The sequence below is a fragment of the Kogia breviceps genome, chromosome 12, assembly GCF_026419965.1.
Source record: "Kogia breviceps isolate mKogBre1 chromosome 12, mKogBre1 haplotype 1, whole genome shotgun sequence".
Classification (NCBI taxonomy): Eukaryota; Metazoa; Chordata; class Mammalia; order Artiodactyla; family Physeteridae; genus Kogia; species Kogia breviceps.
In genome coordinates this window covers 6,433,784-6,447,765 of record NC_081321.1, presented here as the reverse complement: position 1 = coordinate 6,447,765, position 13,982 = coordinate 6,433,784, and the positions used below count along the sequence as shown (strand labels likewise).

General features: G+C 39.3%; 1 protein-coding gene across 2 annotated transcripts in view; it reads left to right on the top strand.

Moving 5' to 3' along the window:
• The first annotated feature begins 399 nt into the window (after positions 1-399).
• Positions 400-13,982, top strand: part of CD163 (CD163 molecule) — a 37,956-nt gene continuing 24,373 nt past the window's right edge. Inside the window, exons 1-6 of one of the 2 annotated variants that reach the window (XM_059082514.2) lie at positions 400-670; positions 1,811-1,897; positions 2,558-2,878; positions 5,773-6,093; positions 7,960-8,280; positions 8,803-9,123. In XM_059082514.2, coding sequence (XP_058938497.1) covers positions 625-670; positions 1,811-1,897; positions 2,558-2,878; positions 5,773-6,093; positions 7,960-8,280; positions 8,803-9,123 — 1,417 coding nt within the window. In that variant the 5' untranslated portion in view covers positions 400-624. The remainder of the gene's footprint in view (positions 671-1,810; positions 1,898-2,557; positions 2,879-5,772; positions 6,094-7,959; positions 8,281-8,802; positions 9,124-13,982) is intronic. The other variant, XM_067008704.1, reaches the window with a different exon arrangement.

Sequence of the window (13,982 nt, the reverse complement as noted above, 5' to 3'; positions counted from 1 at the left end):
ATATGCATATTTATAACTTATTCACTTTGCTGTACACCTGAAACTAATACAACATTGTAAGTCAACTATACTCCAATAAAAATTTTGAAAAAGAAAAGAAAAGAAATGCAAGAGCTGTCTATAGGTAATCTGCACAAAATTATTCATTAGACACATTTGATTATGCAAATAATATTAAAAGTTGTTATAACAATCAAGCTTTAGTGATTTAATTATATTTTGCCTATTTTACTTTAATTTTTTGACATAATTTAACTACAAAACAACAACTATTTTATGCTTCTAATATATTAGTCCAAAACAAAGTGCAGAAATTTAAAATATTCAATTCAATAACAACACTATATGAGTCAATATTTCCCCTTTAATTTTTATAAATCTGTAGTGACTGTTTCTCAGTTTTCTTTGGTTGTTTCATGTCCCAAATGGAAGAAAACATCAGCACGAAAGAGAACATCCTTCTTTTAATTACTTCCCTTTTCTGATTGACTCCACCTCCATTATGAAGTCTTTCTGTTTTTTTGTGGATGTGAAATGATTTTTAGAATTCTTAGTGGTCCTCTTCTCTAGGAGGCCATTCCTAGGGAATAATATAAGAAGATTTAAGTATCATAAAACTTTGGAATGGACAAACTCAGAATGGTGCTACATGAAAACTCTGGATCTACTGGTAAAAGCTTCTCATTTGTTCTATTTACCCTTTCTTTAATGGAGTATAGCAGTATTCTGGCAGTCAGTGGATCTGATTTAATAGTGATGGGCATCAGGAGGGTAAGTGATAGGAAAAGGGCAATAAACCTATAAGGCAGTACTTTTATCTTCCATAGATTCGAAATTGCAGATGTGAGATTAGGATTCGATTTGGCATCAAGTCTGTAAAACTGCTGAGGTGCAATAAAGCAAGGAACTAAAATTAACTGAATTGTATTGAGTTTGAAACTAACCGTTGTTAGAAAAATAGAACAAGGAGGAATGCATATTGATTGAAAGTTGATTCCCTAGAGGACATTTAGAATAACACAGCTGAGCGTTGAAATCTACTTCGTGACCTATGTGGATGCATGAAACTTATTTAGCATTCTTACTCTTTTTTTTTCAAGCTTTTAGACGGAGGTATAACATACCACGTGAAAGCATAGGTCATAAATGCACAGTTCAGTGAGTTATCACAGAGGAGTGACTATCATAGCATTTTTACTTTTAAATTACTGTTAGGTGAGAGTAAGAAGGAGAATTGAGTGATAGAGCATTTTATGCTATTTTTGGAGATAAGGCCCAATAGCGGGGTTTTCAAATATGATCTTTGTCACTTTTTCCTCCAAAGTATTGTTCAACTACTATTTAGCAGGCACTGTGCCAGGTACTGGTGAAACTGGTGAACATGATAGATATAATTCATTCCCTCATGGAACATGCCATCTAATAATGTGGGTCCGGTAGGCTTGGAGATGAGGGTATCAGTGGTTGAATATTGCTCTGTGCCTGAAGGGAGAACTGCCCGCTTCTAAGTTTCATCAATGCCTTTTCAGTTTTCCGGGTTTTAAGGCTCAATCTTGCAATGCTTTTTCCATCCCCAACTCTCTTCTAATTCCTCACCCCTAGATTGCCTGTAAACATGAACGTTTTCAAAGCTACGCAGGCTGTATGATCCTGGCTACGAATTTTTCCTGCCTGCTTTGCCATTTAGTGGGGAGGATATTCTGTCTTGGTTTGGCCTTCTTTGTTAACCTCAAACCTCTGGAACCATCTGTCTCCTCCAAAGCCTCCTTTTGGGAAGACTCTACTTTTGCTCTCTTTCGTCTTTTCACAGAATTTAGAAGATGTTCTGCCCACTTAAGTCCTTTCACTATTGCTGTGGTCTCAGTTCTCAGTGCCTGTTTGGTCACCAGCTCTCTTGGTGAGTACATTGTCAAATTTACTCGCAACCTTAGCCCACTGTGGCAAGTCACTAAAAAGCAAATAATTCTCCTGAAGGCTAAATAGCATCTAAAAACATGCTTCATGGTTTCAAAGTAGAAGATAATAGGAAAATATCTCCATTTCAATTTCCATTTGAGTCAATAAGTTTCAGTTAGATTTTAACTAGCATTTTAAAAATTCATGATATTTTCCATATATGTGTGAAATAGGCACTAAATTCCTTACAACTGGTCTTTTCATCCTCACCCTCAGCCTTCTTTCTACTGATCTTAGGATTCTGGAGAAACTTACATAGCTTATCCCTATAAAATTTTGTAGTATCTTTTTTTTAGAGTAAACTATCCATGAGAATATATAAATTGACGTTATAAAGAATATCAGCCATTAAATAAAGGTATCATACAGTACTGGATTACCCAGATTTACTGGTTTTATGTCATTGCTTAATTTGAAGCCTGTGATACTCATACTTGTTTTTTTAATTTCTATGAAATAACATTCTCCTATTGTACCCTGGATAAGTCCAGAAATATTTCTCGAATCTGGCTTTGAAAAATAAATAAGTAATCTAAAGAATAATAATTTTCTACTTGCTCTTTGGATCTTGACCAATTGCTGCCTTTACCTACTGTTACAGGAGGAACAGACAAGGAGTTGAGGCTAACGGCTGGTGAAAACAAGTGTTCTGGGAGAGTGGAGGTGAAAGTCCAGGAGGAGTGGGGAACTGTGTGTAATAATGGCTGGGACTTGGCCGCAGTCTCCGTTGTTTGTAGGCAGCTGGGATGTCCAACTGTTATCAAAGCCACTGGATGGGCTAATTCCAGTGCAGGCTCTGGACGCATTTGGATGGATCATGTTTCTTGTCGAGGAAATGAATCAACTCTCTGGGATTGCAAACACGATGGGTGGGGAAAGCATAACTGTACTCACCAAGAGGATGTTGGAATCACCTGCTCAGGTAAGACTTGCATAAGTCAAGCCTTAACATGAAATGCTTTGTGAAAAAAAACCTATGGGTCAAAAATTAAAAGGAGCCAGTTTTCTGTAAGTAATCTAGTCCACGTATAAAATTACCCAATCCATTGCTAAAAGACCAGAAAACACATGACAAAGCCCATGTTTTAAAAAAAATCGAAAGAGATTCTGAATACGACAATCAATGAGGAAGTGACTAGCTTCAATTTATATTAAGTAATCCTACTGTAACTTTCTACGTCTACATAAAAATACCATGATTATCTAAGTTAATTTCTTGTCCCCTTTCCCCATAAAATGCTGCTTTCATGCATTGGCCCATAAATCATGACCCTTTTGCCCATTAATTGATAATCAACTTACTCTATCAGGAAATAAATATTCTTAGCACTAATCCTTTTTTGTTGGAGGAAGGATGTTTTGCAAAGTAGAATTGCTTCTTTCACGGTACAATGCTGTTCATTTACTATTACAAGGTAGTTTTAGTTTTAATTTATAAAACATTTCATCTGTTTCATCTCATTTGTCCTTACAATAGCCCAGACCTTTCTGCTGACAAATCCCAAGGTCATGTTTCTGACCCAGTTCAGATTCCTGGGCTTCCAATTTCTCTTTGCTTATGTCATTGACCTTTATGTAACTTTATCACCACCCAGCCTTTCTATTAGAGATCATCTCCTCCATAGGACTGATTTTAGAAAGGACTAATCTCTCTCCAGGCACGGTGGTGTAATGGGAGCAACACAGGCTAGTATCTAGAAAATTGCTCAGCTGCTCATTAATGCTATTATTTTGAACAAGTTGCTAAATCTTTCTAAACTTCAGTTTCTGAGCACCCAATAATATAATACATGTAAAGCTGCTGGTACACTGGTAGGTAATAGGTGTTAAAAATTAACATTCGTTTCCTCGCGGCTCACCGTTTCTCATTACCTAGACAACTCATTTCTATTTCTTCTTTTCATCCATTTTTCTCCTCTTCCCACTTCTTCTTCCCTTCTTCTTGTCTTTTATTGTTAATCACTTTGCAGGGAAAGATAAGAAATAACAATGGTAACATCTACAGCAAAGTTAAAAATGATAATCAATCTTGCCAGGCTCTTACTATAATTATTGCTGTCTATAAGTTGACTGTTTAAACTAAGACATCAGTGTAGTACTTTTAACTTGTGTTCTGTTTTTCATACCTTTACATAAGGATCCTTTATATAAGGATGACATTACTCAAACTTGGTTTTTGAAGTTTATACACCTAAACCTCCAACTGGTGCGTAATGATGGAAAGGGATGTGTAGCCACTGAGGGACTCATGAGTTTCATGAGGTTTCTGAGGTTTCAGAGTCTGTATTTCTGAGATTCTCTACCCTGGTCAATGCTCAATCCTCAGAGCATCTACTTAGGAAATTCTATTATTATCACATGCATAATAGTAAAGAGGATAGACTCTGGTGCTAGATTGTCTTTTTGTTTGTTTGGGTTTTTTTACATTGTCTCTACTGTTTCCTGGGTGTTTGATCCTGTGTCAATTATTTAACCTCAATTTGCTTATCTGTGAAGTAGAGATAGTGGTAATGACATGTAATGCTTAATGTTGTTGTGAAGACTGACGATAGCATATGTAATACATTTGGAACAGCATATGCACATTTTGATTGTAAGCTATTATTATTATTATTATTCATGATACAAAATCTTGCTGAGTGGATGTCCTTGTCTGGAGTTCAGTGCTTTTAAAATTGAATTACTTTTTCAAACAAGAACTTCTAAGCATTTTATTCAACCACAAACACTTTCTGATAAGTGTCCCAAAATTTCATCCCAAGTCTCTTTTTCTCAGGTATTTTATTCATCATAGAAAATCTAAGGATAGCGTATAGAGAGAATTTTCTTTCTGAAAAAGCCATTCTTTGCTAAAAATGGTAGCAGGTGCTTCGGGGGAGGGGAAAAAAAGCTTTGATTCAGAAAAAAATTGGTAAGAAATAAATTATCTTGATTAATTTCCAATTTTTAATGTTGTTTTTAAAAATGTTTATTTATTTATTTATTTTTGGCTGCATTGGGTCTTCATTGTTGTGCATGGGCTTTTCTCTAGTTGGGGCAAGCAGGGAGTACTCTTTGTTGCAGTGCGCGGGCTTCTCATTGCGGTGGCTTCTCTTGCTGTGGAGCACGGGCTCTAGGCATTGTGGGCTTCAGTAGCTGTGGCACTCAGCTTCAGTAGTTGTGGCTCACGGGCTTAGTTGCTCTGCAGCATGTGGAATCTTCCCGGACCAGGACTCAAACCTGTGTCCCCTGCATTGGCAGGCAGATTCTTAACCACTGCGCTACTAGGGAAGTCCTAATATTTAATGTTTTTGTATACCACTTTTGCAAACTATCATGCATGCTTATGCATTTTTTTTTTTTTTGCTTTTTCCTGTTTCCTAATTTCAAATTCAACTTCAAGCAGTCATTCATGCTCTAAACTGATGGTCATAAAAAAGATTAAAATAAAAATTTTAACTGTTCAACAAATGACTGGTTTGTCATTTTTGCTTCTTTGTAGTATGAACAAATTTTATTTTCTCAAGCTTTTTAAATAAATACTTTGAGGCAAACGTATCTATTTCTACATAGAAGTGTTTATTATGCCTCAGTAATGGAAGGAAACAAAACAAAACACAAAGTAAAGTTTAATCTGTTAAAGACTTTTTTACAGATTAATCGTGGGTTGGTTTTCAAAAGATTAAAATTCTCCAAAATGTGAACAGGGGCAGCATCCAAAATGAAGCATCATTTTTAAGGATCGGATCAAATCTCAAGTGACTAGAGGAATATTGTTTTCTAAAATCACTTCTGAATAAATATTACTTCTGAATTCTGGTCTTTTCTCCACTCTAGATGGATCTGATTTGGAGATGAGGCTGATGAATGGAGGAAACCGGTGCTCAGGAAGAATAGAGGTCAAATTCCAAGGACGGTGGGGAACTGTGTGTGACGATAACTTCAATATAAATCATGCTTCTGTGGTTTGTAAACAACTTGAATGTGGAAGTGCTGTCAGTTTCTCTGGTTCAGCTAATTTTGGAGAAGGTTCTGGACCAATCTGGTTTGATGATCTTGTATGCAATGGAAATGAGTCAGCTCTCTGGAGCTGCAGACATGAAGGATGGGGAAAGCATAATTGTGATCACGCTGAGGATGCCGGAGTGATTTGCTTAGGTAAGGACTGGCCTGTGTTCTTTCTATTCTCCACGAGAGGACAAAAAAAAGGGGATAAAAGTCTCAAAAGGCTGAACTCCTAAAAACATAATGAAGTCTGCTTCTTTTATCGCTTTATTATTACCGAATTTCAGGATGCAGTTCTGATACCTGTGGAATTTTTACCTTAACTGTAATTAGGATACATAGGTTAGGGGGGAATGATGACAGTGAAATTGAGATTCAAGTCATGAGGATAGAAGGAAGTGTTTAGAGAATAGTCCACTCCCCCCATCCTCCAAAAAAAGAAAGAAAAGGTTAACTGTTAAAAACAGGTTAAAATTTTGCTTTCTCGATGTTTTGGAGCACCCCCCTTATCACCCTCTACCTACAAAAGTCTCCTCTTTAGCCATTTTGACCCACTCTTTCTTAAACCCACCTTTTCTTAAATTCACAGAATCAAATGATTTAAAAAATTGTTTTCCTGTTAAAACCTCATTTATGCTAGTGCTATGTTATGAGCAGGCACTGCATCTGTCTAGAAAATTTCATGTTTCACGCTTGATTACGGGACAGGGACATGGCTTTGCGTGTACAAGACAGTCACTCTCCTTTCTTCACTTGAGTGCCGAGTTTGAAGAAGACCTAGTAAGTCTTGAACCCCAGGGAATATTTAGGAAACTATAACTAGGGTAAAAATGTCCCTGTATTCACCAGGTATTTTTTTTTTCAAATGAAGGAATTTCAATTCAAACTAACTTTAAAATGAGACAATACTGACTCAGAAAACTGGGAAATCCAGGAGGTACAGTTGGCTCCATCCAAGCACTGCGCGGCTTGCAGGATCTTAGTTCCCCGACCAGGGATCGAAGCCCGGTCACAGCAGTGAAAGCACGGAGTCCTAACCACTGGACAGCCAGCGAATTACCAAATTGGCTTTTTTCTTGTTGAATAATGTGACCATCTATAGTCTAAACCACAAAGAATGGGATTCCTACAGAAAAGATGGATTCTGTTAGCTAAAGAAAGTGAAAGGGATTTGACATAGAAAAAACCCAGTATGTACCTTCTGTTTCCCTCAGTGTGTTTTATACATGCTGAGTAATCACAATAAACAGCATTGTGACAAGAACCAAACCTGCCTGAGGAAAAAAGCAATTTATTAATTATAGGATATTACTTAGAATCAAGTTCTGTTCTTTGAGAAATATTGATTGGAGGAAGTTGAAAGTAGTAATGGTGAGGTCCCTTTTCTCTTTGCTTTGCTTTTAAACTACAGAAGTGGTCAGAAAGGGGTCAGGCATGTAATACAAACCAGGTAGTCTGGGTAGGCAATGAAGCCAGAGGCAAAAGTGAGTATTGAGTATTGAGGCAAACTGGAGTGTGTAGGTCCCACCTAGACACCTGCAAATATATATTTAAAAGGGAAAAACTCAAACAATTCCAACAAAAAATCTTTGGTGATCAAACAAGCAAATCTCTAGATAAATTTCGGTCCCTGGGCCTCCTGTTAGGAACTCTTCCTATAATGCATGCTCTCCATAGTGAGAAACCCTGTCTTCTTTTTTTTTTTTTTTAATTTTTATTGATTGATCTTTTCCATTATGGTTTACTACAAGATATTGAATATAGTTCTCTGTGCTATACAATAGGACCTTGTTTATCCATTCTATATATAATAGTTTGCATCTGCTAGTCCCAAACTTCCAATCCATAAAAAGTCCTGTCTTCTTGCCTGATCCACTCCTCCTTCCATCTTTAACAATTTTCAGTGGTAATATATCGCTGTTTTCTCTATCTCTCCCTTTACTCATGTCAGGTACAGCTGTTTAGAGTGCCTTCATTCTTGTTTCTTTATCACTGACTTGTTTTGTGTCCCTCTTACAGAGGGAGCAGACCTAAACCTGCGACTGGTAGATGGAGTCACTGAATGTTCAGGAAGATTAGAAGTGAAATTCCAAGGAGAATGGGGGACAGTGTGTGATGATGGCTGGGATAGTAACGATGCTGCTGTGGCATGTAAGCAACTGGGATGTCCAACTGCCGTCACTGCCATTGGTCGAGTCAACGCCAGTGAAGGAATTGGACACATTTGGCTTGACAGTGTTTCCTGCCATGGACATGAGTCTGCCCTTTGGCAATGTAAACACCAAGAATGGGGAAAGCATTACTGCAATCATAATGAAGATGCTGGTGTGACGTGTTCTGGTAAGTTAAAACAAAACAAAACAAAAACAAAAACAGAGGAGGAAGGACCTGTGTTCTTTAGGAGTAGGAGTAGGTGTGAGATGTGAGAGAGAGAAATATCTAGTAATTTCCTTGTTGGGAATTCTTTTACCCTTGTGAGGAATCTTTAACATATTCTTTATATGACTAGTTTGGTGGGTTGTCTGACTCTATTTTCTATAATAATTTTTCCGACTGCTGTTAGGGACCACACTTCAAATTCTAAATCTACCTGGAGCTCCAAAAGACAAAATGATATAGGTCTTTTCTTTATATCTGATTTGCTCGTATTTTTTAGCCACTGACAATTTTTATTAAGTTTTGAAACTGTAATCCCATTTCTAAGCAAATTCATGGTCTATACTGACTCTTCAAAAAGCCAGGAGATGGGTAAGCCAGAATTTCCAGTGTCTCAGTATCTGGGAAGGAACAAGATTTTAAAATTACCCTTTGAGAGCTAACCTCCATATGTATCTATGGCCTAAGTTTATGTTTCTTTTGCAGATGGATCAGATCTGGAACTGAGACTTAAAGGTGGAGGCAGCCAGTGTGCTGGGACAGTGGAGGTGGAAATTCAGAAATTGATAGGGAAAGTATGTGACAGAGTCTGGGGACTGAAAGAAGCTGATGTGGTTTGCAGGCAGCTGGGATGTGGATCTGCACTCAAAACATCCTATCAAGTTTATTCCAAAATTAAGGCAACAAACACATGGCTGTTTTTAAGCAGCTGTAATGGAAATGAAACTTCTCTTTGGGACTGCAAGAATTGGCAATGGGGTGGACTTAGTTGTGATCACTATGATGAAGCCAAAGTTACCTGCTCAGGTAAGACTTTCAATCAACGTGTTAAGAAGTTGCATTCCAATTTTATTCTTTTACATGTAGCTGTCCAGTTTTCCCAGCACCACTTATTGAAGAGACTGTCTTTTCTCCATTGTATATTCTTGCTTCCTTAGTCATAGATTAGATGATCATAGGTGCGTGGATTTATTTCTGGGCTCTCTATCCTGTTCTATTGATCTACGTGTCTGTTTTCGTGCCAGTACTGTACTCTTTTGTTGACTGTAGCTTTGTAGTATAGTCTGAAGCCAAGGATCCTGATTCCTCCAGCTCTGTTCCTCTTTCTTAAGATTGTTTTTGGCTATTTGGGGTCTTCTGTGTTTCCATACAAATTTTAAATTTATTGTTTAGTTTTGCGAAAAAATGCCATCGGTAATTTGATAGGGATTGCATTAAATTTGTAGATTGCTTTGGGTAGTATGGTCATTTTAACCATATTGATTCTTCCAGTCCATAAACACAGTATATCTTTCCACCTGTTTGAGTCATCTTCAATTTCTTTCATCATTGTCTTATAGTTTTCTGAGTACAGGTCTTTTGCTTCCTTAAGTAGGTTTATTCCTAGGTATTTTATTCTTTTTTATGTGATGGTAAATGAGATTGTTTCCTTAATTTCTCTTTCTGATAGTTCATTGTTAGTGCATAGAAATGCAACAGATTTCTGTATATTAATTTTGTATCCTGCAACTTTACCGAATTCGTTGATGAATTCTAGTAGTTTTTTGGTGGCCTCTTTAGGGCTTTCTATATACAGTATCATGTCATCTGCAAACAGTGACAGTATTACTTCTTCCTTTCCAGTTTAGATTCCTTCTATTTCTTTCTCTTGTCTGACTGCTGTTCCTAGAACTTAAGTTACTACGTTGAATAAAAATGGCAAGAGTGGGCATCCTTGCCTTTGCTCCTGTTCTTAGAGGAAATGCTTTCAGCTTTTTACCATTGCGTTTGATATCAGGTAGATTGCCTATCTGCACTTCACTTAGTTCTTATTCTGGGGGTTTATCTTGTTCCTTTGTTTGCAACTTGTTCCTCTGTTTCCTCATTTTGTGTAACTTGCTGTTTTCAGTTCTACATATCTGGTAGATTGGTTACGTTTCCCAACCTTAGAGAAATGGCGTTTTGTGGGAAATGTCCTATGCTTTCAGCAGCACACTCCCCTCTGGTCACCAGAGCTATATGCTCTAGGGGTTCCCCCCATGTTGACTGCACAAGTCCTTCTGATGTGTTTGGCATGGGGTAGCTGGCTGCAGAGACCAGGGGTGTCCCAGGACTAGCGCTGTTTCACTGTGGGTTGAGCAATGTTCTACAATGGGTGATTGCAGAGCCAGGGTTCTCAGATCTAGTGTCATACTGCTGGTGGGTGGAGCTTGTTCCTGACATGGCTGTGGGTTCCGGAGTGTCCCAAAGCTAGTGTTGGCCTGCTGGTAAGTGGAGCTGGTTCCTGGGGCTGATGGCTGAGGGGTCCAACATGTCTCAGAGTTGGTGTCTACCTGATTGTCAGTGGGACCAATGTCCAAGGGATCCTGGGGCTGGTGCCCACCTACTGGTGCATGAAGCCATGTCCTGGGGTAATGCCAGCCACTGGAAGGCAGACAGGTCCTGGGGTCCCAGCTATAGGGCCCAGGAATCCCAGAGCTGGTGTAGGCTTGCTGATGGACAGGGCCAGGGTCCCAGAGGTGCTGGTACTGGCCTCTTTGTGGGTGGGCTGTGTCCTGACAAGGCAGGTTGTGGGGCTACGGTGGTCCTAGGGCTGGGTCTGTCCACTGGGGGATAAGCCTTGTCCCAGGGCTAGCAACAGCCCTCTGGTGGGTGGAGCTGGGTCCCAGGGTCTCTGGCTGCAGGGCCCTAGCGGTCCCTGCACTAGTGCTGGCCCACTGTTGTGTGGGGCTGGGTCTTGGGCCCTCTGGTGGGCAGGGCCATGTTCCAGGGTAGCTGTGGGCTCAGGATGTCTCAAGGAAGCCTGCCTGCTAGTAGGGGCAGTAGTGGGGGAGGGGTGTCGCTGCCTGATAAATTGCTTGGTCTCATGTGTCTCCGTACTGGTGCTGACAGGCTGGTGAGTGGGTCTGGGTCCTGGTGCTAATAAGCTAAAGAGAGGATTCCAAAAATGACTTTTTCTGACACCAGTATCCTTGTGGCAGAATGAGCTCCCCAAAATGACTGCTGCCAGTGTCTATGTTCTCAGGGTGAACTCCAGTCACCTCCTGCCTCTCCGGGAGGCTCTCCAAGATCAGCAGGTGGGTCTGACCCAGGCTCCTTTCAAATTACTGCTTCTGCCCTGGGTCCCGGAGAGGGTGAGATTTTGTGTGTGTCCCTTATGAGTGGAGTCTCTATTTCCCACAACCCTCGGCTCTCCCAAAAGTAAGCCCTGCTGGCCTTCAAAGCCAAACGTTCTGGGGGTGCAGGGCCCCTGGGCTTGTCTTCCTGGTGCAGGATCCCTGGGCTGGGGAGCCTGATATGAGACTTAACTTCTCAAGTTGGATGCTTAATTAATTTTGATTCTTTCCTGTTTATTAATATAACCATTTGAGGTTATAGGTTTTCCACTGAGTGTACCAGTAGCTATATCGTATAATTGATGAATTGATGCTCTGTGAATCTGGGACACAGAACTTCCTATGACTGTTATGTGGTCATTGTGAATTGCTCTTTTTAGTAGTATAAGTTTTCCATCATTTATGGTTGAACAATTTTTTTTTTCTGGCTATACCACACAGCTTGTGGGATCTTAGTTCCCCGACCAGGGATTGAACCAGCGCCCTCGGCAGTGAAAGCGAGGAGTCCTAACCACTGGACCGCCAGGGAATTCCCCCAAAATTTTTGTTCTGAATCAAATCTGTCTGATATTAATATCTCACCTGTTGCTTTATTTTCTATTCTCTTCCTTTCAGCCTTTACAAATAATTTTGTTCCAGGTGCATCACTTGTACTCATAATAGAATTGGGATTTATGTTGAAAAGGACACTGATAGAGTTACTTTTTTGAAATGGGAGATGTATTTGACCTTAACTTAGTCATATTATGCATAATTATGTTGTCATATTATATATACATAATATTTATTGTCGTGTAATATGCTACAACTGAAAACATATTTCACTCTATGACCTTTATGGGGTCTTTGCATGTGTTTGGGAATGTGTAAGCATATTTGTATGTCTGATAATTTCCTTCTACATTTAGAAAGGGTTGTCTATTTTCCTATTAATTTATTTTATTTAATTAGTATGAAGTTCAGCTGCAACTACAAGAGAAACCACCTGAGTGGCTAAAGAAAAAAAAATTTTTTTTCTCATGTAAAATAAGGCAAATAGGTAAGAAGTTTAAGGCTGTTTGGCTGGTGCTGTGGCCGCCAAGAAACACCTAGAGCTGTTCTTCTGCAGTAATTATCAAATCCTACTGGACAGGTTGATGAGTTGCCCTGCAAGTGACAGAATGTGTCGGTGAGCCAGTTTGATAGACCAGGTTCTGCCCTCTGAGGAGCTGCTCTCTGCGCACCGCCCTTCACGAGCCCAGATGCTCTTCTCAGGGTAGCGCTTCCTACTGCGTTGTCCTCATGGTCAATTCTGAGTTCAGTTTGGAGAGGATACGTGTCCGGGGGGCTGCACAGCTCTCACAACCCACTTTCTGCTGATAGTGATTTGGATTGCAAACCTTGGATTGCTTTGAGGGCTGCGTCATCATTAGCCGATGTGGGCTGCCCTCAAAGTCAGCAAAAAAGTCTCTCCAAACTTAGCAGGCTTCTAGTCTGTTCGCTTTAATCCAATGCCATGTGAAAGTAACAACAAAGAATAAATTACATACTTTGATCTATCCTGTGACCAGGCCCTTCCTCCTAATTTATTGGCCACTGCCCTAAGGTCATTTGAAACCCTGTGTTTGGAAAGGCAAGACCTAACTCCTGTCTCTGCTGGTAGGCTCACTGTCTTTGTATGAAGAGCAGCAATTTTATTTGCTGCTAAATCTGCAGTTTTATCACCACCTTAATTTAGGGGACAGGATACGCAGGGGTTTTTTTTTCTTCAATCCAGTTAAGTTGCAAATTATAGGACTCTCAATTAACTACATATAGTAGCTGCAGGCAGAGGATGTCTCCCTCACGAAATTAGTATTTATCCTTCCATTTCTTCTTGCAGTCTAGCTTCTTCTAGTCTGAGCTTACCTCTCTCTTAAGTGTTAAAAGTGGCAAGGAGGATTCATGCCATGTCAACATCCTGATATTTTTCTTTTTTTTATACCTTTATAAACGTATACTTTTCTTTTTTTACACTTTTCCCAATACGTTCTCAAATTTTTCACCTTTAGTAAGCACTTGGTTTTCTTTTCAAGGTGACATTTGTCCAAATATCTTACCACGGATAACATGACTTATTAGCTTTCCAGCCTACAGTGTCTGAGTCATTAGTATATCCTGCCCATGAATTCCATTCAACCACATCCAAAAGTTAGGTTTTATTACTAGAGTACGTCACTCATGGTAACACATTCTGAATTATTTAGGATTCTGTTAAGCTGCCTATAATAGAAATCGCAAATAGCATAAATCTGCAACTTAAGGTGGGCCCCTCTCTTTACAAAATTATACTTTTGTCTGCTATCAGCCGTATGTGCGCTTTGCTTCCTTTTGTAAACTCTCTTACTATATTTCTGTAGCTTTTTGGAAGCTCTTCTATTAATACTTATTTTGGGGCCTAGATTTTAGCTCTTTCCTTGGTTTTCTAGAAATAGAGTTCGTAATTTTATTTTTTGATTTACTTGATACTTTCAGAAGATTTCCAGGAAAAAAATTATGGAAATACTGTCTATGTGCCTGTCAAGTTCAAACTACGAATTCCATAATCTGTTC